This window comes from Acartia tonsa, chromosome 8 (genome assembly GCF_053477335.1).
Source record: "Acartia tonsa isolate MP-2025a chromosome 8, ASM5347733v1, whole genome shotgun sequence".
Lineage (NCBI taxonomy): Eukaryota > Metazoa > Arthropoda > Copepoda > Calanoida > Acartiidae > Acartia > Acartia tonsa.
In genome coordinates this window covers 11748665-11769914 of record NC_137267.1, presented here as the reverse complement: position 1 = coordinate 11769914, position 21250 = coordinate 11748665, and the positions used below count along the sequence as shown (strand labels likewise).

The following is a 21250-nucleotide window of genomic DNA, read 5'->3' as shown; positions in this document are numbered from 1 at the left end:
ATTTTAATAGTAGATTAGATTAATTTTCATTGGGTAACTAGAATATTTTCTTTGTTATTGTACAAATACTTAATTTTGAATCTGAAATATTTTAATAGATCTTTGAAGAATAAATAGATATCTTTAGTTGTAATCTAACAATTTGATTATATATATTTACAAAGACAATAAATCTAATACGGATTTGATCATTATTATATGATTGTTTTAAAGAAATATCAGACTTTTAAATGCAAGTTAAATTGCTAATATTTTCAAAACAAATAAAAGCAAACAAACAAAAAATGAATGACAATAACAAGATACTGATTAGAGAAAAAGCTCTTGTGTTATATAAAGGACTAGGTTTAAAGAATTATATAACTAATTCAAATAGCAAAATACCTTTTTAAAATTGTGCTCCTTAAGCAAAACAAAATGAAGTTACTAATTATGAGATCAATGGTAACCTGAAACTGTAACAGTTTTACATCTTACAATAAGTAACAGGTAACAGAAATGGACGGGATAAGGTTAATATTTGTTACAAAGGGTTACACAAACAGGAAAAAGTATAGGTATTCTGAAAAAGCAAACTTTATTTTAAATTCCTTTTTTTTATTTCTGAAGAAAGGGAAAATGAGTGATTCCACAAATTGCATTTTAAAATTTTAAAAATGTAACCATAAGTTTTTATTTTCAATGAAAAAAATCCATATTTCTTCTGTGTAGTTTTCAAATAAAAGACTGAACTGAAAAATTAAAATTGCACATTTTTTGAGCAAATGTTGCTAAAAACTGCTTGGTAAGAAACTTTTTTATCATCTTTATCTGTTCTAGACTAAATATAAGAATTATTTAAGGTATATTCTACTCTAAGTAGCTAAACTTTATTTTAAACTTTAGTGGAAATATTCCTTTACTTTTTGATATTATTTTTTCCAGAATACAATTTTCTATACCAATCAAGTCACAACCATTAAAATATTAGAAATGAATTGTTGACTCAGGACTCAGTTAAAACTATATAATAATAAATACTCTATGGTGTAAATTTTTAAAGTAATCACAAACATTTAACAATTAAGCTCTCAACATATTTTTATCATAATGAATAACTTTATTATATCTTTTAGAAGCAGGGGTGTATATTCTACATGGGATCCCCGGCTCAGGGGGGGGGGGGGAATAAAAAATTAGTGGTTGGAGGGAAAAAATGTAAAAATTAAGAAAACTGAAAACATTTTTTCCATTTCCCCCCCCTCCTTGGTAAAAAAAACTAAAAGAATGTGTGGTAGGAGGGTTAAAATGAATAAAATATAGAGTTCTTTAAATATTTTTCCATTTCCCCCCCTACTTGGTGAGAAAAAACTAGGGGGGGGGGAAAATAAAGAAATTTGTAGCCGGGGAAAAAAATAAATCTTGTGCAGAATATACACCCCTCTTTAGAAGTACAGCTACTCTTTAGCAAGGGTTGTAATTTGCAGTAGTTGAAAACATGAATCTTGTGCAGAATACACACCCCTGATTTTTTACTTGAACATTTTATCCGATAATGTTTGCTGCGCTAATTATGTAAATTATTGAACTAGTTTTAAATTGACCAAGTTTCGTTATTGATATATACTTTTTAAAGATATTTAATTGCTTTTTTATTACTTACAGAGATAGAATAGGTAGGTTATATTATTTGGAATAACTTATACCAAAGTAAATGCGTAATTTTAAAATATATTGCTTGTTTTTTGTGAAAAGTTAATTTCTTCTTAATTTGATGAAGGATTAGTGTTTGTTCATGATTTATAACTTAGTTGTTTTCTTCTTTTTCTCTCCTTCTTGCCTCTGCAAGAGCCCTAATTGATAAAAAAAACTTTTATTTCAAATAATAATTAAGATTGCCTTTTCTCAAATGCTGAATAAGTCAAATTTAGCGAATAACTCCGTTTTCGGATTCGGTTTGCCATCTCTGAAAATTAAATTATTAATAATCTTAAATATTTCACAAAATTAAAAGTCTTATTCCTTAGATTTTTCATGGTACTTTCTGAGTGGTAATTCTTAACAGAGTTGTTCTTCTTTTCGGCATTCTACAGTATTTCAACAAATTCATTTTCAAGTTTTTAATTAGTTGCTTTTGAAATAATAATAAAAGTAGTCTTTCTGTAATAAAAGCAAAGCTAATGATTTATACGATAGAAATCCAATGTCCTAAAGGCTTAACAGAAGTAATAATGTATCTATTAGTATTTATAACAGGTTTTAACATATCTTTAATATTGGTTGGAGAAACTTTCAACAAAATTCAGCAGTCTTTCTTAAGTAACAGCCATTAGGATACATTTTATTCGCCTTATGCGTAAAGCCTGACAGGGTATATTAAAAATAATAGAAAAAGGTAACTAATTTAAGCTTTGTATCTAGAAGATAATATTGTATTTCAAACAAATGACGGCTGAAAAAGGATGCTTTACTCAATTAATCTAGTTTATAAATGAATTAGTCAAATGCCTGCCTTCAAAACTTCTTCAATGTCAGGAGTTTTGCATCTACTAGGGGAACTTATCTCCTCGCTGCTATTTAGTGTTATTATTTCTACATCTAAAGATTCCTTACTTGCATTCAGATCATCTTGTGCGTCAATATACTAAGTTGATGCAGAAATAAGGATATAACATATTAATAAGATTAGTTTTTAAGTCAAGCCTTTTGAAAGGAAAAAAAGCGAACCAACTATTAACCTAAAATCCCTAAAGTCCAACAAAATTGGCTACAATTTGCAGTGTCTCATAATTCTGTAAAAGGGTGTTTCATGCAGAAATTTCCACATAAAAAATGAACGATAAATTGATGCATAAACCCATTGATGATTAACAAAATGAACATTTTGTAGAATAAACTTTAAGATGAAATTTTAAAAAAATGTTAAAGTCTTGTAAGAACGTGTTTATAAAACTTTGGGTAAAACTATCATTTACAGTCTCCTGTATTATCCCTCTCTTTAAATAAAATAAAGTTTTTAAAGTCATAATTAAGTAACATTTTGTTCATTTAGATGAAAATTATTGATATTCAAAGAATATAACATTGATTTCGATTGATAAATAAATCCTTATTGCCATTCCTGAGATTCAAAACTATTTGTTGAACGAGAAAGCAAGCTTTGTGACTCCACCAGATCAAAATGTAGTTTTTCTTTGGTTCTGTTGTCACTGGTGTCTTCATGGCTTTCATTATTATTAAATGTTTTCATTTGCGGTCTTGTTTCTTCAACTGTGGCATCAATATCCATTTCAACGTCATCTATTTAATGTTAAAAAAATTGGTTAACTCTAAAATTTTAATACAATTGGATAATCCTTTTAAAAATAAGTAGGGGGCGGAGGGATTCTAATGAAATTAAAAGATATCATTATTTAAACACCCGCTTTAATGAGTAAGGCTTAAAGTTTATTACTTTTTATATTCCCATCTTATACTGCTGAGCTAAATATGTTCATAATTAACATGTTTATTTTAAAAATTTAATTTTCAGTACCTGATTCTTCGCCCACAATTTCTTGGCATTCAAACATTTGTGCCTTTTGAGATTCTGGATAATTTTGAGTATCATCATTGGTTAGTTTCTTTTGACCTTAAAATTGAAAGAGTTTAATCAATTAAAACGGAAGTTATGGAGTAAATGTTTATTGCTAATAAATAATGAAGTGGCTATTCTACAAACAAGGATGACAAAATCCAAAAAAGAGAAGCTCTGAAACCGAAACGGTAGGACAAACAAACATTATCCCTTGCAGACTTTCGATTAACGATTATGGAGTTGCAACGCTTTCCAATTCGTACCTGACTTTTATAGGAATCATCTTAAAAAGTTTGCGATCTTTAGGACAATCTAACATCTATGTCTAAATTGACGAAAAGAGCTAACCGTTCTGGACGTACGGACAGGCAGACCCTATTTATAGAAAAGCTTCACTTAAACAATATTTTCATTAGACTGACTAGCATAGTGATTGAAATACTGGTACGTCATGTGATAAGCCTGGGAACCAAGAGCAATTATTGGTACATTAAATCTAGGGATTATAAACAAATGTACTTTTTCTAGAAAATATTTAACATTTACTAAAGGAGCCATGATTTTAATCGAACCTTTAGCCACTTCGACAACTAGTTGAACCATAACTATCAAAAAGACTTTTTGATTGCCGGTCTGTGAGGTCATTACTGTGAAACTGAAAACTAAAGTCTATTACCTACCGTCCAGTCCATTGAACTATTAAACTAAATTATTACCTGAAATAATTGGCGATGATATTCTATTCAACAGCATATCCTCATTATTATCATTTGAGTCTTCAATATCGCGTTCTGGAGACTTTGGCGCTAAAATTTGATGTTTTGCCTGTGGTTTGTTGCTTCTTTGGAATAAGCTAAATTTTCTTTTCTTGCCTATAAATGACTCTACAGAATCTATGCTTACTTTAGCATCTTTGGTTACAATGGTATTGTTGCCTTCAACTTCAGCATTTTCAATGCTTTCTGGGATGTTGTCTGATCAAGAACAAAGATAATAATTCTGCAAATTGCAGACAAAATGTAAATAAAAAAATTTACATGCAAAAACGATCTGTAACTAAAGATCAATTTTCTTTCAAAAAATAATTTTTCTCTGTCAGTATTGTACATAAAGAAAATAAATCCAACTTTTAATTAACCCACCATTTACTTCAATTATAACTTTTAGTTCAGGCTAATATAAATTATATAATCCATTCTTTCATTATAATGCCTTCAAGGTTTGAGATAATTTTACTTTTTTCAGAATTATAATCTCTGTACCTAAATGAGTGGAGCTATCAAATGATTTGCCCATCTTGCTCAGAATATTAAGTTTTGGCTTTTTGAAATCCAAACTTGGACCATATTCGTCCTCATTGCAACTTCTCATGCTCTGCTGTCTCTTTATTCTAAAAACAATCATCCTTTAATAGAAATAACAGGATGTCTGTGAGCCTTTTGTCTGTGTGAAGGATCTCGCAAACAGCTGAACCGATATGGTTCTCCTTTACAGTGTTGCATCTCATATTTCATTGAAAGATTTATTAAAACCATTTTGGAAGAGGGTGTCACCACCCTTTAAGAAAAATATCCCCCCCCCCTTTGCAACAAGACATTAGGTAAAAAAAAACTAAACTGATTCCTACAAAATATATATTGTCGTTGGCTAATAAATATTTGGGAAAGAAAATAAAGCTCAGAAGTAATTTTCAAACTTTCAAGCAAATAGTATGATTATATCAAGCATAAAATTGAAATAAAATCTGCGTTAAGGTCATGTATAAATGGACATACAAAAGTTTTGTCTTTAATTCTCAATGCAATACAGCTTATGGTTACGTCATAACAGAATAGCGAACGAGCTGTGAGGTTATAGATTAGCATCGCTACCAAGACCTTACCGTCTGGATTCCAATTTGTTGAGAGGAGACGGCAGCATTTTATCTGCTGCACTAGGATTATCTTTTGTTTCTATTTCATTTGTTTTTGAAGGTCCAGCCTTATTCGCAGTATTAGTATTGTGCATTTTATTATCTTCATTGCTAGCATTAAGATCATTTTCTTTTGTTTTGTTGCTTTCAGCAGCTGCTAATTGCTCAGGGCTACGGCCTACGTGTTCCAAATAAAGCCCGCTCTAAAAAAAATTAAATATTTAGAACTTAGTAACTGTTAAAAAAAAGTATCAAATTGCAATTTTTCGCCCATCTGAACATTTATATTATTCAGAAAACTAGATTAGAAGATTTCCTCCAAAATTCAAGACCCATAAGGGTGATGTAAATAATGACGACGAGATAATCATGAAGAAAAGTCAGCTGACAAGACATTTACAATAGAGAAGATTTGCAAATGAAGATCAAGACTAAATAGTCATTAGATATAATGTTTGTTTGATGATGGTTGATGTATTTCAGAATGGATCAAGCTTTTAATACCATGAAAGTGAGCCTTACTTCTTTTTCCATACTAAAGTTATTTCACCATCATATTAGTATATTTTTATACCTGGAAAAATTCTGGATAATCAGGATCATCAGGATCTGGGCTTGGAGAAGAAGGTGTTACCTAAAAAATGATTATAAAACATTTTGTTGAAAATTTATCTATAAAGCAAACTTTCAGTATGCTAGAAAGCGGTCCTCTTCCCCAACACGTAGTTTAACATAACATTTTAAAGCAGCTTAAAATTTTACAAAAAAAACATTCAATTATCCCATCGTCAAGCTATATATAAAGAAAGATCTTATGTTAATGTCGTGTGGGTGAGTTGCATCTGGACTGAACAGTCAACTTGTCAACTCAAGGTCAGACTCTTGGTCCTTCACCTCATACCCGTGGTACAGTACATTACAGACAACCAACCCTTTGATTGTATGATCCTAACTGTGCATGGTATTGAGTTGCGCCTGTTTGGGGCCAAGGCATTCCCCCTACTCAAACTCTTTGATGTCCTGTGTTGAACAGAGCAGGTAGGTACCATTTTTAACGTCTTTGGTATGACGCAGATTCGAGTTGCATCCTTCCCATCAATTTCTTTGGCACTTTAATTAGGACTTGTGGGTAATTTACACTTCAACCTTATGGGTGGAGAGTTAAGGTTTCGTGATTTTTCGGTCATGGTATTATTGCGACAATTAATGCAACCCAAGCATAAACATGACGCTGTATCAGCAATGACTGAAGCCACATCAAATCCTAGGAACTTTTCAATGCAACCTAGGATCCAAGCATGACTCCTAGTCGTTGAACTAACAAACGCCACTAATACGCTAGTGAGCTACTACACAATGCTAGTCCACAAGGACTTTTCAATCAACTTATGACCTTACAGCGTTTTTCGATCACTAGTGCACCATACCAAGGACCATCCATGCATACCTGATTTAGGGCTAGGGCTTCCCCCCTACTCTTACTCCAAATCTCTAACGCCTGAAAGAGCAGCAGTAGGTACTATTTTACATCTTTAGTACTGATGCGGTCTGGGGACTCGAACCCAACACCTCCCAAACAGATAAGCGGACGTTAAACCCCTAAGCCATATCTGCGGGTATAAGAAAGATCTTACTCTTATAACAGGGAGTTTCATATTTGAAGGCATAGAGGATCTTCTCTCCTGTAAACAGAAATCAAATCAAAAGAAACAAAACTGATTATGAACTAATAATTTCATCTACTCTTATTTTTGTCCTTTCGTCAGGATATCAATCTTTCTGTTGGGCTGTAAATTTTTTTTTTAAATACATGATCTATCTTTCTAACTTGCGGATTCCGGATTCTTATTTTTGGCGGATTCCGGATTCTAGCAGTATTTTTTTTTAAATTAAAAAATTCAGTGCTATACATGTCCTAAAAATTAATGTTCTTGGTGTTCTCTATAAATCACTTCAGAGAATCGAACCAGATTTTTAAAAAATTTATATGTAATGATGATAATCTTTGCCTTCAAAAAGTGAGAGTTGAAAGAAAAAACTCAAGACGCTAATTTTAGCATACCAATAAAGAATCCGGAATCCGCTATTAATAAACGGATTGGCCCAAAAATTGGGCGGATTCCGGATCCCGCATTCCGGATCCGGATTGCCAACCCTAATTACAACACTGTTCTAATTATCTATCTATTATCTAATCACTTATCTTACCAAATCTTAACTGTCAATCTACCATTCTACAGTCTAGGTCTATATTTCATCCATCCATTATCTAATTGTTACCAACCTTAGGAACCTGACAGTCTATTTCATGTTGAACTGGCATAGAATAATAGGTTTGATTCACACGGCTGTGGGCGAATTTGTTGCGCCTATATTAAAACAAGAATGATAAAATCTATAAAAGTAAAGCTAAAAATAAAATATTTTTAAACAAATATCACGTTATATCATTGATAAAGTTGTTTAGAGTAGCTTAAAGATATATGTCAATAATATAAATAATCACATAATCTTTAAAAATCATACATTCATAATATGTTGGGGTTTCTGATAAATAGGAGGATTCAATCACCTGGTTTCGACAGAGCAAGTTGACATTGAAACAGTCCATTCAGGTTTGGCCGAGAAAGCTGACGATAGTTCCTTAACAAAAAAATATAAATTATATTTCATATGAACCTTAAAAACAAATGTGCTTATTGCCGATGTATAGCATAGCAATTATAGCCTTATAAACAGCATTCCATTTATTACTAATCATGAAGTATCAAATTTTAAACACTGGTCATACAATGAAGTTAATTTTAATTAAATGAAAATTAAATATGAAAATTTCCTTTTTAATGAAATGAAAGAAAGGGGGGGGGGGGGGGTTGAGTGAGAGGTTGGTCGAATATTAATCAAACCGTCATTATTGGTTGTTCCTTCTCATCCCAGATTATTATAATTTCAACAATATTTCAATTATAATAGTAATAATTGGAAAAATTATAGAACTGTCTGTCAAAATCTTGTCAAAGTCCATCTATTTTTCTTAATGGATCAGTTAGTATGTCAGTATATGTCTGTCTGCTGGTCTATAATCTGTCATGCTACAGTACCTGAGGATTAAAAATTCCAGGTATGATTTCAATATTTCCATTCCAATGATCCGAGGAATTCTCTTTCTCTCCCTCCTCTTCAGAACTCTCGTTTTGCCTAAATTTTTTTATTTGAGTAAAGCAGCTTGTTGTGTGACTGCGTGTCCAACAAAATATCAAGTAAAATAATTTTTAACTTTCAGGTTTGTATGTGTTTTAAGTATTGAAAATGTGTTTTTAATATTTGTTTGTAATTGCGAGGCGAGGCAAGGACGTCCAAGCTTTTTGAGGAGTAGGGGGGGGGGGGGGTGGTCAAAACTCAAAGGGAAGGGGAAATTAACCTTTATTTTATTTGAAATCTACCCAATGGCTTTGAATCACGTCCTAAAGTGCAAACACTTTTACTTGGGGGGAGGGGAGTAATTTCTTAACCCCCCATCTTCTCGGAAGTCTTTGGTTGTAGGGAAGTTTGTAAAAATGTAAAAATGGTTTACCTTTCTTCCATATCCATGAACTGATCGAAAGAAACCCTGGGTTGATTGCATATTTCTCCAGACTCCGAAACTTCAGGGTCATTGGATATTCTCAACTCTGCACTTCTGCTGCCCTAAATATTTGTATCTCCATACATTTGCCAACGTAAGTAAGTTCAAACAGTGTTTTTAATGAGTTTAAATGCTATACGATCTTCCTGAAATGGTATCTACCTAATTAAGCTTAGTTTTGGAAAAAAAACAGGAACTTTCATTACCAAATTTTTTTTTGAAAAATGATAAATCATTTATGAGAATTTTTATTATGCTCAGTAAAGCGATCAGAAAAATTAATGAAAGCACACAGTACAAGATTATGTTTTATAGTCTAATTTTTGAGGAAAAATTACCTTATTTGAATCCGGACTGTCAAAAAATGCCATTGTGTCATCATGATCTTCTTTTCTAAAACAAAAGTAATTGTGTTAACTAAAATCTGCATGATCGACAACTTTTAACCTTATAAAATATTTTGACAGATATTTTATGTATACGTAATACGTATATATGATTGGCAACTATAGTATATAAATGGAATGTTTTGGTATTAGCAGCACGTATTCAGGGAGGGAGGGGACATTAAACTGTAAATTACACTATTACCCAAAATTTTAAAACAAGTCATCTTAATGGTCAGCTCAAAACGTTGGGAACTTTTATAGGATTTTGATTGGTTTGTTACAGAAAAGTGGTGTCCAAAATTTATAATTAATAATTTTCATCTACAGAATTTATCGTCTATTGTCATATCCCTTATAATCCCTGCCAAGATGTACTAAAAACAGATGCCAGAATCCCACCCCTGAGAATACTCATTACACCCTAATCCTGACAGGGTCCAACTTTGATATAATCCAGATTTATTATAAAAACAATATTTGAGAAAGGGAATAGCAGGGAAAAGGGAATGTGATTCTGACAAACAGTTCTAAAGGAAAATTTCTCCACAACCCCCTTCCCCTTTTCCTCCCCTTCTTACCAACCCCTCTTCAATTACATGAAAAAAAAAAAAAATATACTTCCACCTTACTTTAAAAGGTTTTGTGATTTTTTGTAGAACTGATTGTTAGAATAGCAACCCCTGGGGAATAGTAGCTTTCGCAAAATTCCGTAAAGTTGTGAATAAGATTCCATTCAAATAAGCTTATTAGGTCAAACCGTTTTTTTTTTAAATATTTGTTTAATTATACTATGCGTTTGGTCAACATTAAGAACAGTTAGACTTAATAAGCACACTTGACTGGTAGCTTGTTAATAATTTTACGGAATATTGCGAAAGCTACTACCTATTACCTTTTAAAAAATCAAATTGTCTTATTTACCTAGGTGTCTATTATTTGAGAAATGTTCTTTTATTAACAGCTGAGGTCAGGGACGTCCAAGCCTTATTTTTTGAGAGTGGTAAAATAAGAGATTTTTAAAGTTTGAGGTGGGTACCTTACTACCCAATCTAGTGTATTTTTAAAAATTTTGAGGGGTGTAAAATATGCGGTTACACAATTTGAGGGAGTAAGTGCCCCTTTAAAAGTAAATTTTAGATAAGCAATGCTATTAATAATGAAATACTTACTTGGTTGGTGTGCTGAAGGGTTGTGAGAAGTTTAGAGGGCTTGTCTTTTTAGGCGTAAGTTGAACTAAAAAAAAATCAAACATTCATGAAGGGTAATAATTGAAAAAGAGGTGGAAAGTGGTGAAACGCTTCCGTGTATATTTCAACTTTCTTATGGGGATTTATTTAGTTGTTGGTTTAGAGTAAGGTGAATAACATCAAGTGATCTATAATTCTACATAAATTGGACTATGCACGAAGTGATTTTAAACACCTTCAAGCAATGAAACTAAGTATTTTTTGGTAAATATATTAGGTTTATATTAAATATAGTATATCAACTAAAAATATTAGGTTGCATATGCACATTGAATGAAGAAAACTTTGAAATGTTAAGTATTATTGGCGCAGTTTCATCAAATGATTTGTTGAGTTCAAAAGACAAAAAGAATTATATGGCAAAAAATCATCAAATTGACAAAGTACATTAATTTAACTGTTTACAATATTACAAGTTACCACCCCTTTTTTATCGAAAAAAATACTGTTGTATCAAAACTTTTGAAACAACAGTTTGAACTGAACAAAACATTTGATGATATTTCATCAAAAAAATGCTCATAATTTTACATTTTTTATATAAAAGCATGTTGAAACTTATTTTTTCTAGTAGATATCATTACCTATATTAAACACAAACCTTGTATGTTCACAATAAAACTACTCAGGTTCACTGCTGGAAGGTGCCTAAAATCACTTGCTCTCGTTCGTGCATAGCACCCTTTTGTTTTCATAGGAATATGAGAAGGAAGTGAAAAATATGAATTCAAAACCAAACCTGAGGGACAAGAACTCTCCATAAAGTTTTCTAAAAGGTTGGCAACCTCCTTCCTGCTAGAATTTCGTGGTATTGCACATGGTACGATTTTCTAAATGTCAGAATAAAATTATTTTACATTGCCGAAAATCATCACTTTTTAATCTCTTTAAACATCAGAATTTAAAAAGTTTTAGGTACCAACTTGTGCTAAATCTAGTTTTACCATATATAGAAAGAAATCAATGAATTACTATTTTTGTATGCTTCACTTTCATGGAAATCGTCATTCTTGTTTGATAACAATTTAAAATGAAAAGAATACATTTTTCAATATGGCTTGGAAACCGATTATTAAATGTTGGATTAGAACCGTTTCTCAGCCATACTGAAAAAAAAAACATAATATAAATACCAGTTTGTCAGACCGGGCCTTCGGCCCCTCGGAGCTAAAAAGTCTTCTAATTTTTATTTTAATAACCGCGGAAAGTTGACTATAGTACGATGCAATAAAAAGATATTACATTTACCTTTGGGCTAAAATACATGACAAAATCTCTGAGTTCCGTCAAACTTGAATGGGCACTGTAACAGACCCTGAAAAAAGTAAATAAGTTAAAGTATTCTGCAAATGAAGACCAAATATTAAGAGGAACTCTTAACAAAAGATATCATAAGAACATTATTTCTAGTATGGCTTCGAAACCGTTCAATATCCGCTGGATTAGAACCGGTTCTAAGCAATACTGAAAATCTGAAATCATGTATCGTATCGTATTATATCCAGTTTTCAACGATAGAAAATGTACAATCATACTTAATATTAAAACTAGTTTTTTTGTTTGATCTTACAAGTGTACAATTTTATATTCACGGAAAGCTGTTAATAATACACTGCGATAAATAACTATTATGGCATATTTAGAATTTACATAATGACCAAGCTTTTTCAACCTACCTGTAGTAGTTAACTCCTTGTGACAGAGATAGGCCAGGATCCAGATCTGCCTTGGACAGGGAATTCATTCTCTCCTTCGTGAAAAATGCAGCGCTGGGCTTGATTTGACAAACCTTTAATATTTAATGGTATTCAAGAGACATTTATTAGAAAATTTGTTATTAAAAGTTGTAAAATTTGAAAAAACAACAGAAAACTATAAGAGAGCAACAAAGAAAGCTCTTAAATGTATAAAGCAAATGTGTTTAAAGAAATGTTTTTGTCAGTGTGTGTACTTTGGCCTATGTTCTCAGGAGATCACTACATACCTACATACTGTGTAACTGTAGAGACTGTCAATCTCACATAATAAAAAGTGGGATTTTGTATATTTGCAAGTTCCAAGTAAAAAGAAATGGATATACCTCAAATTCTCCTGGCTGGCAAGGAAGAGTCCTACGCAGTGCCTGACCTCTACTTCCTTTTTCCTGAAAATATGATGTATTTAAATCATTAATTGTATATCTTAAAATCCACTCAACATCTTCCCTCTAATTTCTAGTATTTGAATCTACCCATTTTAAAGTTCTAACATTAAACAGGTGTCCCAAACATTTTGATGAATGTGGTCACGTGACTTACCCATGTGGTGCAAGCATGGATCCACTGTGCCCTGCTGTGGTCACGTGACTTACCCATGTGGTGCAAGCATGGATCCACTGTGCCCTGCTGTGATCACGTGACTTACCCATGTGGTGCAAGCATGGATCCACTGTGCCCTGTTGTGGTCACGTGACTTACCCATGTGGTGCAAGCATGGATCCACTGTGCCCTGCTGTGATCACGTGACTTACCCATGTGGTGCAAGCATGGATCCACTGTGCCCTGCTGTGGTCAGGCTCCGCACATTCTGCCAACTCATTTGTGCACAAATATTCCTCAAACTTGTCTAAAATGTGATAATATATTTGTAAAGTAATCTAGTATTCAATGCTATTCATTAAAACGTATATTTACTAAATATGTCAAATGATTCTCTTTACTAAATGGTAATAAAAGCCAATTCAATATTCTTTTATGCTTATAAAACTTAACGTTGCAGCACTTTCTCTTGGATATAATTTTCCATATTTTAAAAAACCATAATCCAATCTATCATTAATACCTTGATTGATATGAACCCTCCATTGTTTCATGGACTGTTTATAAATGTGCTGGAGGATCCTCTCATACCCGTATCTAGCCGGCAGGGTCAACAGGATCACATGTGCGTTCCGTGTGTTCTTGTGTAATCCGTTTCTCCTGGTGGGTTTTGTGTTATCCTATGTATTATTTTACAAGATAGGCTTAATTACTGGGATGCTACGCTTATAAAATTAATCCTAGGGTTCCCTAAGTAAACATTAAGAAATTTGCAACATTTTAATTTAATAACAAAGCGGATCCTCAAAGATCTTAAAGAACGCACTGACTTTCTGATAGAATAATTAAAGATAACACAGTTCCTTATCCATTTATCACATTGGTGCCAGATTTTTTCTTCTGCCTCCATTCTAAAATAATCTTTTATATTTATGGTGCATATTTATTGTATTTAAACATACCTAAGAGTACAACCTAGCTAGTGCTTGATTCCATTTATTTGTATTTGTTTTAAAAGTTTTGCTTTAAGTAAATTTAGCCACTTGTTTTCAAACAATCAACTCATACAAACTTAAGCTTTAGGGGTTGGTCTTTGTTGGTCACATGCTAAAATTTATGAAGAAATAAACGTGGATGATATGACAGGGTAAAAAATTGTCGTTAATTTAGGTTGCTAACATGGAACTCTTTTATTGGTCAGTTCGTTCATCCAGTAGGAGTCGAGGGGATGGGTAAAGGGCGGGGTTAGGAGGTTATCGTTATTTTAGCCCGCTGTGTTTTTTTTTCTATTTAGATAACATTAAAATCTAGTGTAAGATCCAGGTAATAATATATCCATTCAAATTTGACATGCGAATGAGGTAATAACTAAGTACAAGATTATTTTACTAATCGAACAAATATTAATATACGATAAGACTCATATACCTTGTTGGAAATGTTTCATACTGTTCTGAGCAGAAAGTCGTGTCAAGATACATCTCGTCTAAATAAAGAGGAATATTATTTATTATCATTTAACCTATTCTTGTTATTTTTATAAGGTACATCATACTCTTTAATTTATTTATTATCGTTTTTTTTATGTACAATACATACGAATGCATTTAAATAAAGTAAAAGTGTGCCCGTGGTCCCCATAAGTGCTGAGCCTGAGTGTCCTAACACTGCGGGACACACAGAAACCTGTATAGTTACTAAACGAACTAACGAAAAACTACCCTCCACCCATATTTCAAACCAAAGAAAGGATTCAATGCTCAAAATTGGAGTTTATATGAAAGCGCCATTATATTTCCATCCAAACAAGAAAGAAAATATACATATATTTGGTGCATTATTTGCCAAATGTACCACTTTTCTGCACTACCTCTCCGATTTTGTTAATACTCTATATTTTGGTCCGTTGGGTGATTCAAGGATGCTGGATGGCCAAAAAAAAAGTTTCAGAGTCCCTGGATGTCTAGATATCTAGCTATCTATGAAGGTAGGTAACAAAAATTTAAAAAACACCCATTTTTTCACAATTTTAAAAATAAATTTTTTCATCAATCTTACATCCAACCTATACATTTTATACACCAAAATGATCGTTTATTCATGTAAAAAGCGCACATAATGCTATTTTGGCCAAAACTCTAATTTTACAGGGTGTCCAACAAAAAGTGTATTTTGGATATCTAGCGTAATACCCAAAATACCTGTCCGAAAAAAAATCATTTTTTTTTGGCTTAAATCCTGTGTTTCATTTGTAGGCATATGTGGTATATAACGGTTTGGAGGACCCGGGACTATAAGGTTGTCAAATTTCATTTTGGAACACCCTGTAAATGTGATTTTTGTGTCTGTAGAGCTAAAACTTGGTCCAAATTGGCTATTTTTTTTCAAATTACTCTAATATGTGTCTTAGTATGTTTGGCCATAATGTTTTCTGACCAGATCAATATTTTCCTATTTTTTGGACACCCTGTATTTTCAAAAAAAGAAAAAAAAAATTTTAGTTTTTTTTAAATTTTTTTTCTATTTTTAAGTTACTTAAAACTGTCATATAGATACAGATTTTGACTAATAACAATAATATTTGCCTATTTTACAAATTTTTACACTTTTGGGACACCCTGTGCATGTTTTTGAAAAATGATGGTTTTTGCCCATTTTTGGGGGGAAGGAGTCGTTTTATGGCCATAGATTATTTCTTCATTTTTGTAGAACTTTTCAAGACACATCATTTGTTTTTTATGCAAAAACCGCAAAAACCGAACCGTTTTTCCTTTATTCACCGCCAAAGGTGGAATTTTTTTACGTTTTTGCCGTTCTGGAGGTTGTAATGGGCATTTGTGGTAAGAAAACGTTGATTTATCAAGATTCCTCTGAAATACTTTTATTTAGGTAATTTAATTTACTAAATTTCATGTGAAGTAAAAATTTTTGTATATCCAACTGATTTTTGTCAAAAGGAATTTCAAATGCACATGGTTTATGTTTCTTTTATTACTTATGTTATAGCAATTATTTAGATTATATACACTTCATTTTCTTGTTTTAACAATTGAAATCCATCTCGACGAAAAACGGTTAGCTGCACAAAAAATTTGACTTCACATGAAATTTAGTAAAATAAAATGCCTAAATAAAAGTATTTCAGAGGAATCTTGAAAAATCAACGTCTTCCTACCTAAAATGCGCATTAAATCCTCGGGAACGGCAAAAAACGCAAAAAAATCCGCCTTTGGCAGTAAATAACGGCAAAACGGTTCGGTTTTTGCGCTTTTTGCATAAATAACAAATGATGTATCTTGATAAGTTCTACAAAAATGAAGAAATAGTCTATGGCCCTAAAACGATTCCTTCCTCCCAAAAATGGGGAAAAACCATCATTTTTCAAAAATATGCACAGGGTGTCCCAAAAGTTTAAAAATTTGTGAAATAGGCAAATATTATTGTTATTAGTCAAAATCTGTATCTATATGACAGTTTTAAGTAACTTAAAAATAGAAAAAAAAATTTAAAAAAAAAAAAAAACTTTTTTTCTCTTTTTTTGAAAATACAGGGTGTCCAAAAAATAGGAAAATATTGATCTGGTCAGAAAACACTATGGCCAAACATACTAAGACACATATTAGAGTAATTTGAAAAAAATAGCCAATTTGGACCAAGTTTTAGCTCTACAGACACAAAAATTACATTTACAGGGTGTTCCAAAATGAAATTTGACAACCTTATAGTCCCGGGTCCTCCAAACCGTTATATACCACATATGCCCACAGATAAAACACAGGATTTAAGCCAAAAAAAAATGATTTTTTTCGGACAGGTATTTTGGGTATTACGCTAGATATCCAAAATACACTTTTTGTTGGACACCCTGTAAAATTAGAGTTTTGGCCAAAATAGCATTATGTGCGCTTTTTACATGAATAAACGATCATTTTGATGTATAAAATGTATAGGTTGGATGTAAGATTGATGAAAAAATTAATTTTTAAAATTGTGAAAAAATGGGTGTTTTTTAAATTTTTGTTACCTACCTTCATAGATAGCTAGATATCTAGACATCCAGGGACTCTGAAACTTTTTTTTGGCCATCCAGCATCCTTGAATCACCCAACGGACCAAAATATAGAGTATTAACAAAATCGGAGAGGTAGTGCAGAAAAGTGGTACATTTGGCAAATAATGCACCATTTACAAAAATAATTTACCAATTGGAAGAATATTGCCCATGGGGTCGTGCAGTGGTGTAAGTTGTCTTAATTGGTCCTGTTGTCAAAAAAATGAAAGAAAATTACAAAATATTGAATATCCATCTATTCTGCATGTTATCATCCTTACTTTTTAGAAAGATTACCACTTAAATTTCTTTTGTGATTATAATGATGTGCATTTAGATTGCACCAATCTATTTGCGCCCTAAGATATATTAAGATATTTTTTTTCCGTAATCATACTGTTAACTGTACTTCTCTAAAACCCAATTTTCCTTCTGCTTAAGCTGTTTTTAATATTTAATATTTTTTCTCGTATTCATTTGAATCCGGTGGGTAGGAACCGGTTCTCATCCATACGAAAAAAACTAAGTCTAGCATCGTATTATATCCAGCTTTCTACGAATTTAAAAATGTACAATCATAAGATATTTTTATAGCCCGTGCCTTCGGCACCTCGGGGCTAAAAAACTGGTTTTTATCTTATAATTGTACATTCTCTATCCGCGAAAAGCTTTTTATAATACGATGAAAGAAATAACTATTCTTTCACAATTTGCCTGATTTTCTCCATCAAATCTAAAATCACCAGTGTAAAGTATCCTAAATAAAAAGATTATATTAAAACAATAGAATGTTAGCAGTCACACAATATTAAAAGTAATTAAAGAAATAAAGAGAAAGATTTGATATTTCAAAAAACTAAACAAAACAATGAGTTACCTACCTTTTAATGACATTATTCCCATCTAGTTTTTCAAATAAAAACATTAGAGACCCTGGACAATGATTTGCTCCTGAATAAGAATAATTTGACAGAGAAACAAAGAGGTATTATTAGATATTATTTATTGTAAAAATAGTGTTTTTTTATTGAATGTCATTCATTAGGTACATATTAAATCATAAGTTCCTATTCCATTTTTTTCAATTTTAAACAAAATTGAGAATATAAAACAAAAATTAAAGCCTTATTTTTATCATAAACTCAAATTCCATTGTATAATCCTTATTTTCCTTTTTCAATTTTCTATTTACCAAAATCTATGATAATTTAGGTAGTATTATTAATTTTTTGAAATCAATGTAGTTCCAATTTTCATTTGTCAAGTAACTGTAAACTCAAATTCATCACAGTCCAAAATTTCATAAAATATGATTTCATAATAAGATTATAAGATTTTTTAATAGAGTTTTGAAAGCATGACAATACTTTCAAATGATCATATTAGGGCTGCTAGATAAACATATTGCACTACACACTAATAAATAAAACTTACCTATCCCAGTAACCTTTAACTTGTAATAATTGCCAGAGCATGAATCATAGGTGAAAAATTCTTTGGGTTCGTTGGGAGTCAACACGTTAAAACAATTATCAGGAATATTCTGAAAATATTCATAATTATCGTCGAGTATTAGTCTGTCCACAACTAAACTTATAAAGCAGAAAAAATGGCACATAATTTCAAAAGTAATTGAGATGGTTTAGGTCCTTTAAAGGCGCACTATCACAACGACTTTGAAATAAAGTTTATGGAATTAAATGGTTGTTCTTTCAGGAGAGGACATTATCCTTATAAAAGATATCACCTAATAATCAAATACAAAGATACATTTGCACAATTAAGTACCTTATCCTTAATCTTGCCCAGGGACAAGGGAATAGGATTCAATTCTATGTGAAAATTTCCCCAAACCTACTTCCTTCCTTTTTCCTCCTCCCCTTTAATTAAATCACAAAATAAGTTTAACGCCCGCCAACATTAAACCAAAAAAATACCTATCCAAAACTTCAGAAATTTTAATTCAAAATAATAATAAGATAGGCCTATTAACTTTTTATTTCACCTTATGTCTGTTCTGAACAAATGTTTTTGAAATGCTTGAACAAAATAGATATGTCTGCATTTTCTGGGGGGTCTTTTGACACTCTAGCCCCTAGAAGGAAAGTCCCAAAATGAAATCTGTAATGGTTACTTAGTTTGGTTATGTTAAAAGTTGGTTTTAGTCCTTTAAAGGCGCAATTCAACACAATGTGCACAATCACATAGACATTCAAAGAAAGTTTATGGAATTAAATGGTTGTTCTTTCAGGAGAGGATATTATCCTTATAAAGGGTATCTCCTATGAATCAAATACAAAGATACATTTGCACAATTTAGTAACTTATCATTAATCTTGCCCAGGGACAAGGGACTAGGATTCAATTCTAAGTGAAAATTTCCCCAAACCTACTTCCTTCCTTTTTCCTCCTTCCCTTTAATTAGAGCACAAAACAAGTTTAACGCCAACATTAAACAAAAAAAAATACGTATCCAAAATTTCAGCGATTTTAATACAAAATGTCTATTTACTTTTTATTTCACCTTATGTCTCTTCTGAACAAATGTTTTTGAAATGCTTGAACAAAATAGATATGTCTGCATTTTCTGGGGGGTCTTTTGACACTTTAGCCCCTAGAAGGAAAGTCCCAAAATGAAATTTGTAATAGTTACTTAGTTTTGTTATGTTAAAAGTTGGTTTTAGTCCTTTAAAGGCGCAATACAACACAATGTGCACAATCAAAGAAAGTTTATGGAATTAAATGGCTGTTCTTTCAGCAGGACATGACATTACCCATGAGGGAAGTGACTAATAACCTATCAATTAAATAGATACCATTTCCACTTTTATGTAAATTTACATCAATCTTACACAGGGACAAGGGACCAGGATTCTGACAAACAATTCTAAGTGAAAAATTCTCTCCCACCTCCTTTTACACTTCCCTTAAGTTACAAAAAAAAAACAAGTTTAACGACAAAAATAAGAAACAAAAAATATCCTAATTTAAGTTGAAGTTATTTGCTGAATCACGTCACCTGAATCTTGGAAACTTTAAACTATTTCAATACAAAATATTAAAAAAAAAGTTACGCTAATTATCTCTTTATTTTACCTTATGTCTGTTCTGAACAAATGTTTTTGATATGCTTGAACAAAAGAGATATGTTTTGACTCCAGCGCTTTTCCGTGATTTCCTTCGTAAGTGCCTATAATAAAAATAAAATTAATGTCTTTAATAAATTAGTCTGTTTAAAACAGCTAAGGCGATATGCTTTACAAGGAATGTGCCTACAAGTCTTTAATGTATTTCCCTGGGAGTAAGGTCCCTAAAAATCTATACAATAATAATCAAAAGTTATCCATAGGTAGCGCAACAAGATAACAATAATTAGCTTAGAAAAGATCAATAAAATTAATAATTATGGAGTACAAAAGGAGAAAAATCTTATTGTATGCCTGAAGTGTATAATATATATGAAACAAAAATTAAAATTGAATATGAAAATCCTAAATATAATTACCCTGCGAGCTCAGATAGTCCTTTCATATGGTCAGTGTGACAATGACTGAGAAAAAATTGTTCTGCGGTTGTCAACCCTCCACCACCATCAAACCTTTCAAACCTGAAATAACAATAGCTGTCAATATTAAAAACTATATAGAAGTAACAGGATGACTATAAGTCTATCTGTAAGTATGCACTGAAGGATCTCAATACCCGGTGAACCGATACGACCCTAACTCCTCATGGAGTTTTGTGTTTAAAATATTGTGACATTGTCCTAGTACCCCTACTGAAAATAATACTTACAAATAAATTATAAAAACGAATCTATAAATAGATCTGAAAATAATTTGACCATTAAATTGACAATAGTCAAAAATAAAATGGCCACGAACCTGTCACATCTGATCCCCGGCAGAGCGTCAAAGCTTCCAGAAAAACAACTCATTTTACAAATTAAAATAGTCTAAATTTTTGTCTTAACAAATAATGGTTTTATTGTTCAGTTTTCTTTGTTTAAAATAATCCATCTTTTTATCTGAAAACAAATATATTTTGGACATGGCAATTTGTAGTAAATACTATTGGCTTAAATTCTTATACAATTAACTAGAAAAATTACGTGAAAATCGTTAGTAAATTAATAAAATTGTGAAAATGATGAAAAACGCGACGTAAATCATA

The 21250-nt window shown here is 31.6% G+C and overlaps 1 protein-coding gene across 4 annotated transcripts; it reads right to left on the bottom strand.

Annotated features, from left to right (window-relative positions):
* Nucleotides 1–1503: 1503 nt before the first annotated feature.
* LOC145326005 (uncharacterized) lies at nucleotides 1504–21119 on the bottom strand. 4 transcript variants are annotated; one of them, XM_080169079.1, is made up of 32 exons: nucleotides 20962–21119; nucleotides 20583–20684; nucleotides 20174–20267; nucleotides 19602–19691; nucleotides 18512–18620; nucleotides 17959–18028; nucleotides 17792–17834; nucleotides 17229–17286; nucleotides 14455–14512; nucleotides 13892–13937; nucleotides 13550–13688; nucleotides 13239–13333; nucleotides 12810–12872; nucleotides 12406–12518; nucleotides 11978–12044; nucleotides 11469–11559; nucleotides 10652–10715; nucleotides 9432–9486; nucleotides 9043–9155; nucleotides 8570–8666; nucleotides 8041–8111; nucleotides 7753–7837; nucleotides 7103–7150; nucleotides 6043–6102; nucleotides 5439–5671; nucleotides 4819–4946; nucleotides 4273–4530; nucleotides 3515–3610; nucleotides 3103–3279; nucleotides 2492–2625; nucleotides 2004–2066; nucleotides 1504–1834 (listed from the first exon to the last, which is right to left on the bottom strand). In XM_080169079.1, exons 1-32 carry the CDS (start codon nucleotides 21012–21014, stop codon nucleotides 1787–1789), a joined length of 3021 nt encoding a protein of 1006 aa, XP_080025205.1. In that variant the 5' UTR covers nucleotides 21015–21119; the 3' UTR covers nucleotides 1504–1786. The 4 variants fall into 4 exon arrangements, with proteins under 4 accessions (XP_080025205.1, XP_080025204.1, XP_080025206.1 ...); XM_080169078.1 differs by lacking the exon at nucleotides 19602–19691 and adding an exon at nucleotides 19083–19172; XM_080169080.1 differs by lacking the exons at nucleotides 7103–7150; nucleotides 19602–19691 and adding an exon at nucleotides 19083–19172.
* Nucleotides 21120–21250: the final 131 nt, after the last annotated feature.

What these genes read in the sequence shown, in the direction of transcription:
- LOC145326005 (XM_080169079.1), bottom strand. Translation starts at nt 21,014, where the DNA reads ATGAGTTGTTTTTCTGGAAGCTTTGACGCTCTGCCGGGGATCAGATGT. An exon ending in GGACTATCTGAGCTCGCAGG is followed by an intron (nt 20,268 to 20,582) that starts GTAATTATATTT and finishes TTTTTATTATAG; the next exon opens with GCACTTACGAAGGAAATCAC. An exon ending in ATCATCGCCAATTATTTCAG is followed by an intron (nt 3,611 to 4,272) that starts GTAATAATTTAG and finishes TTCAATTTTAAG; the next exon opens with GTCAAAAGAAACTAACCAAT.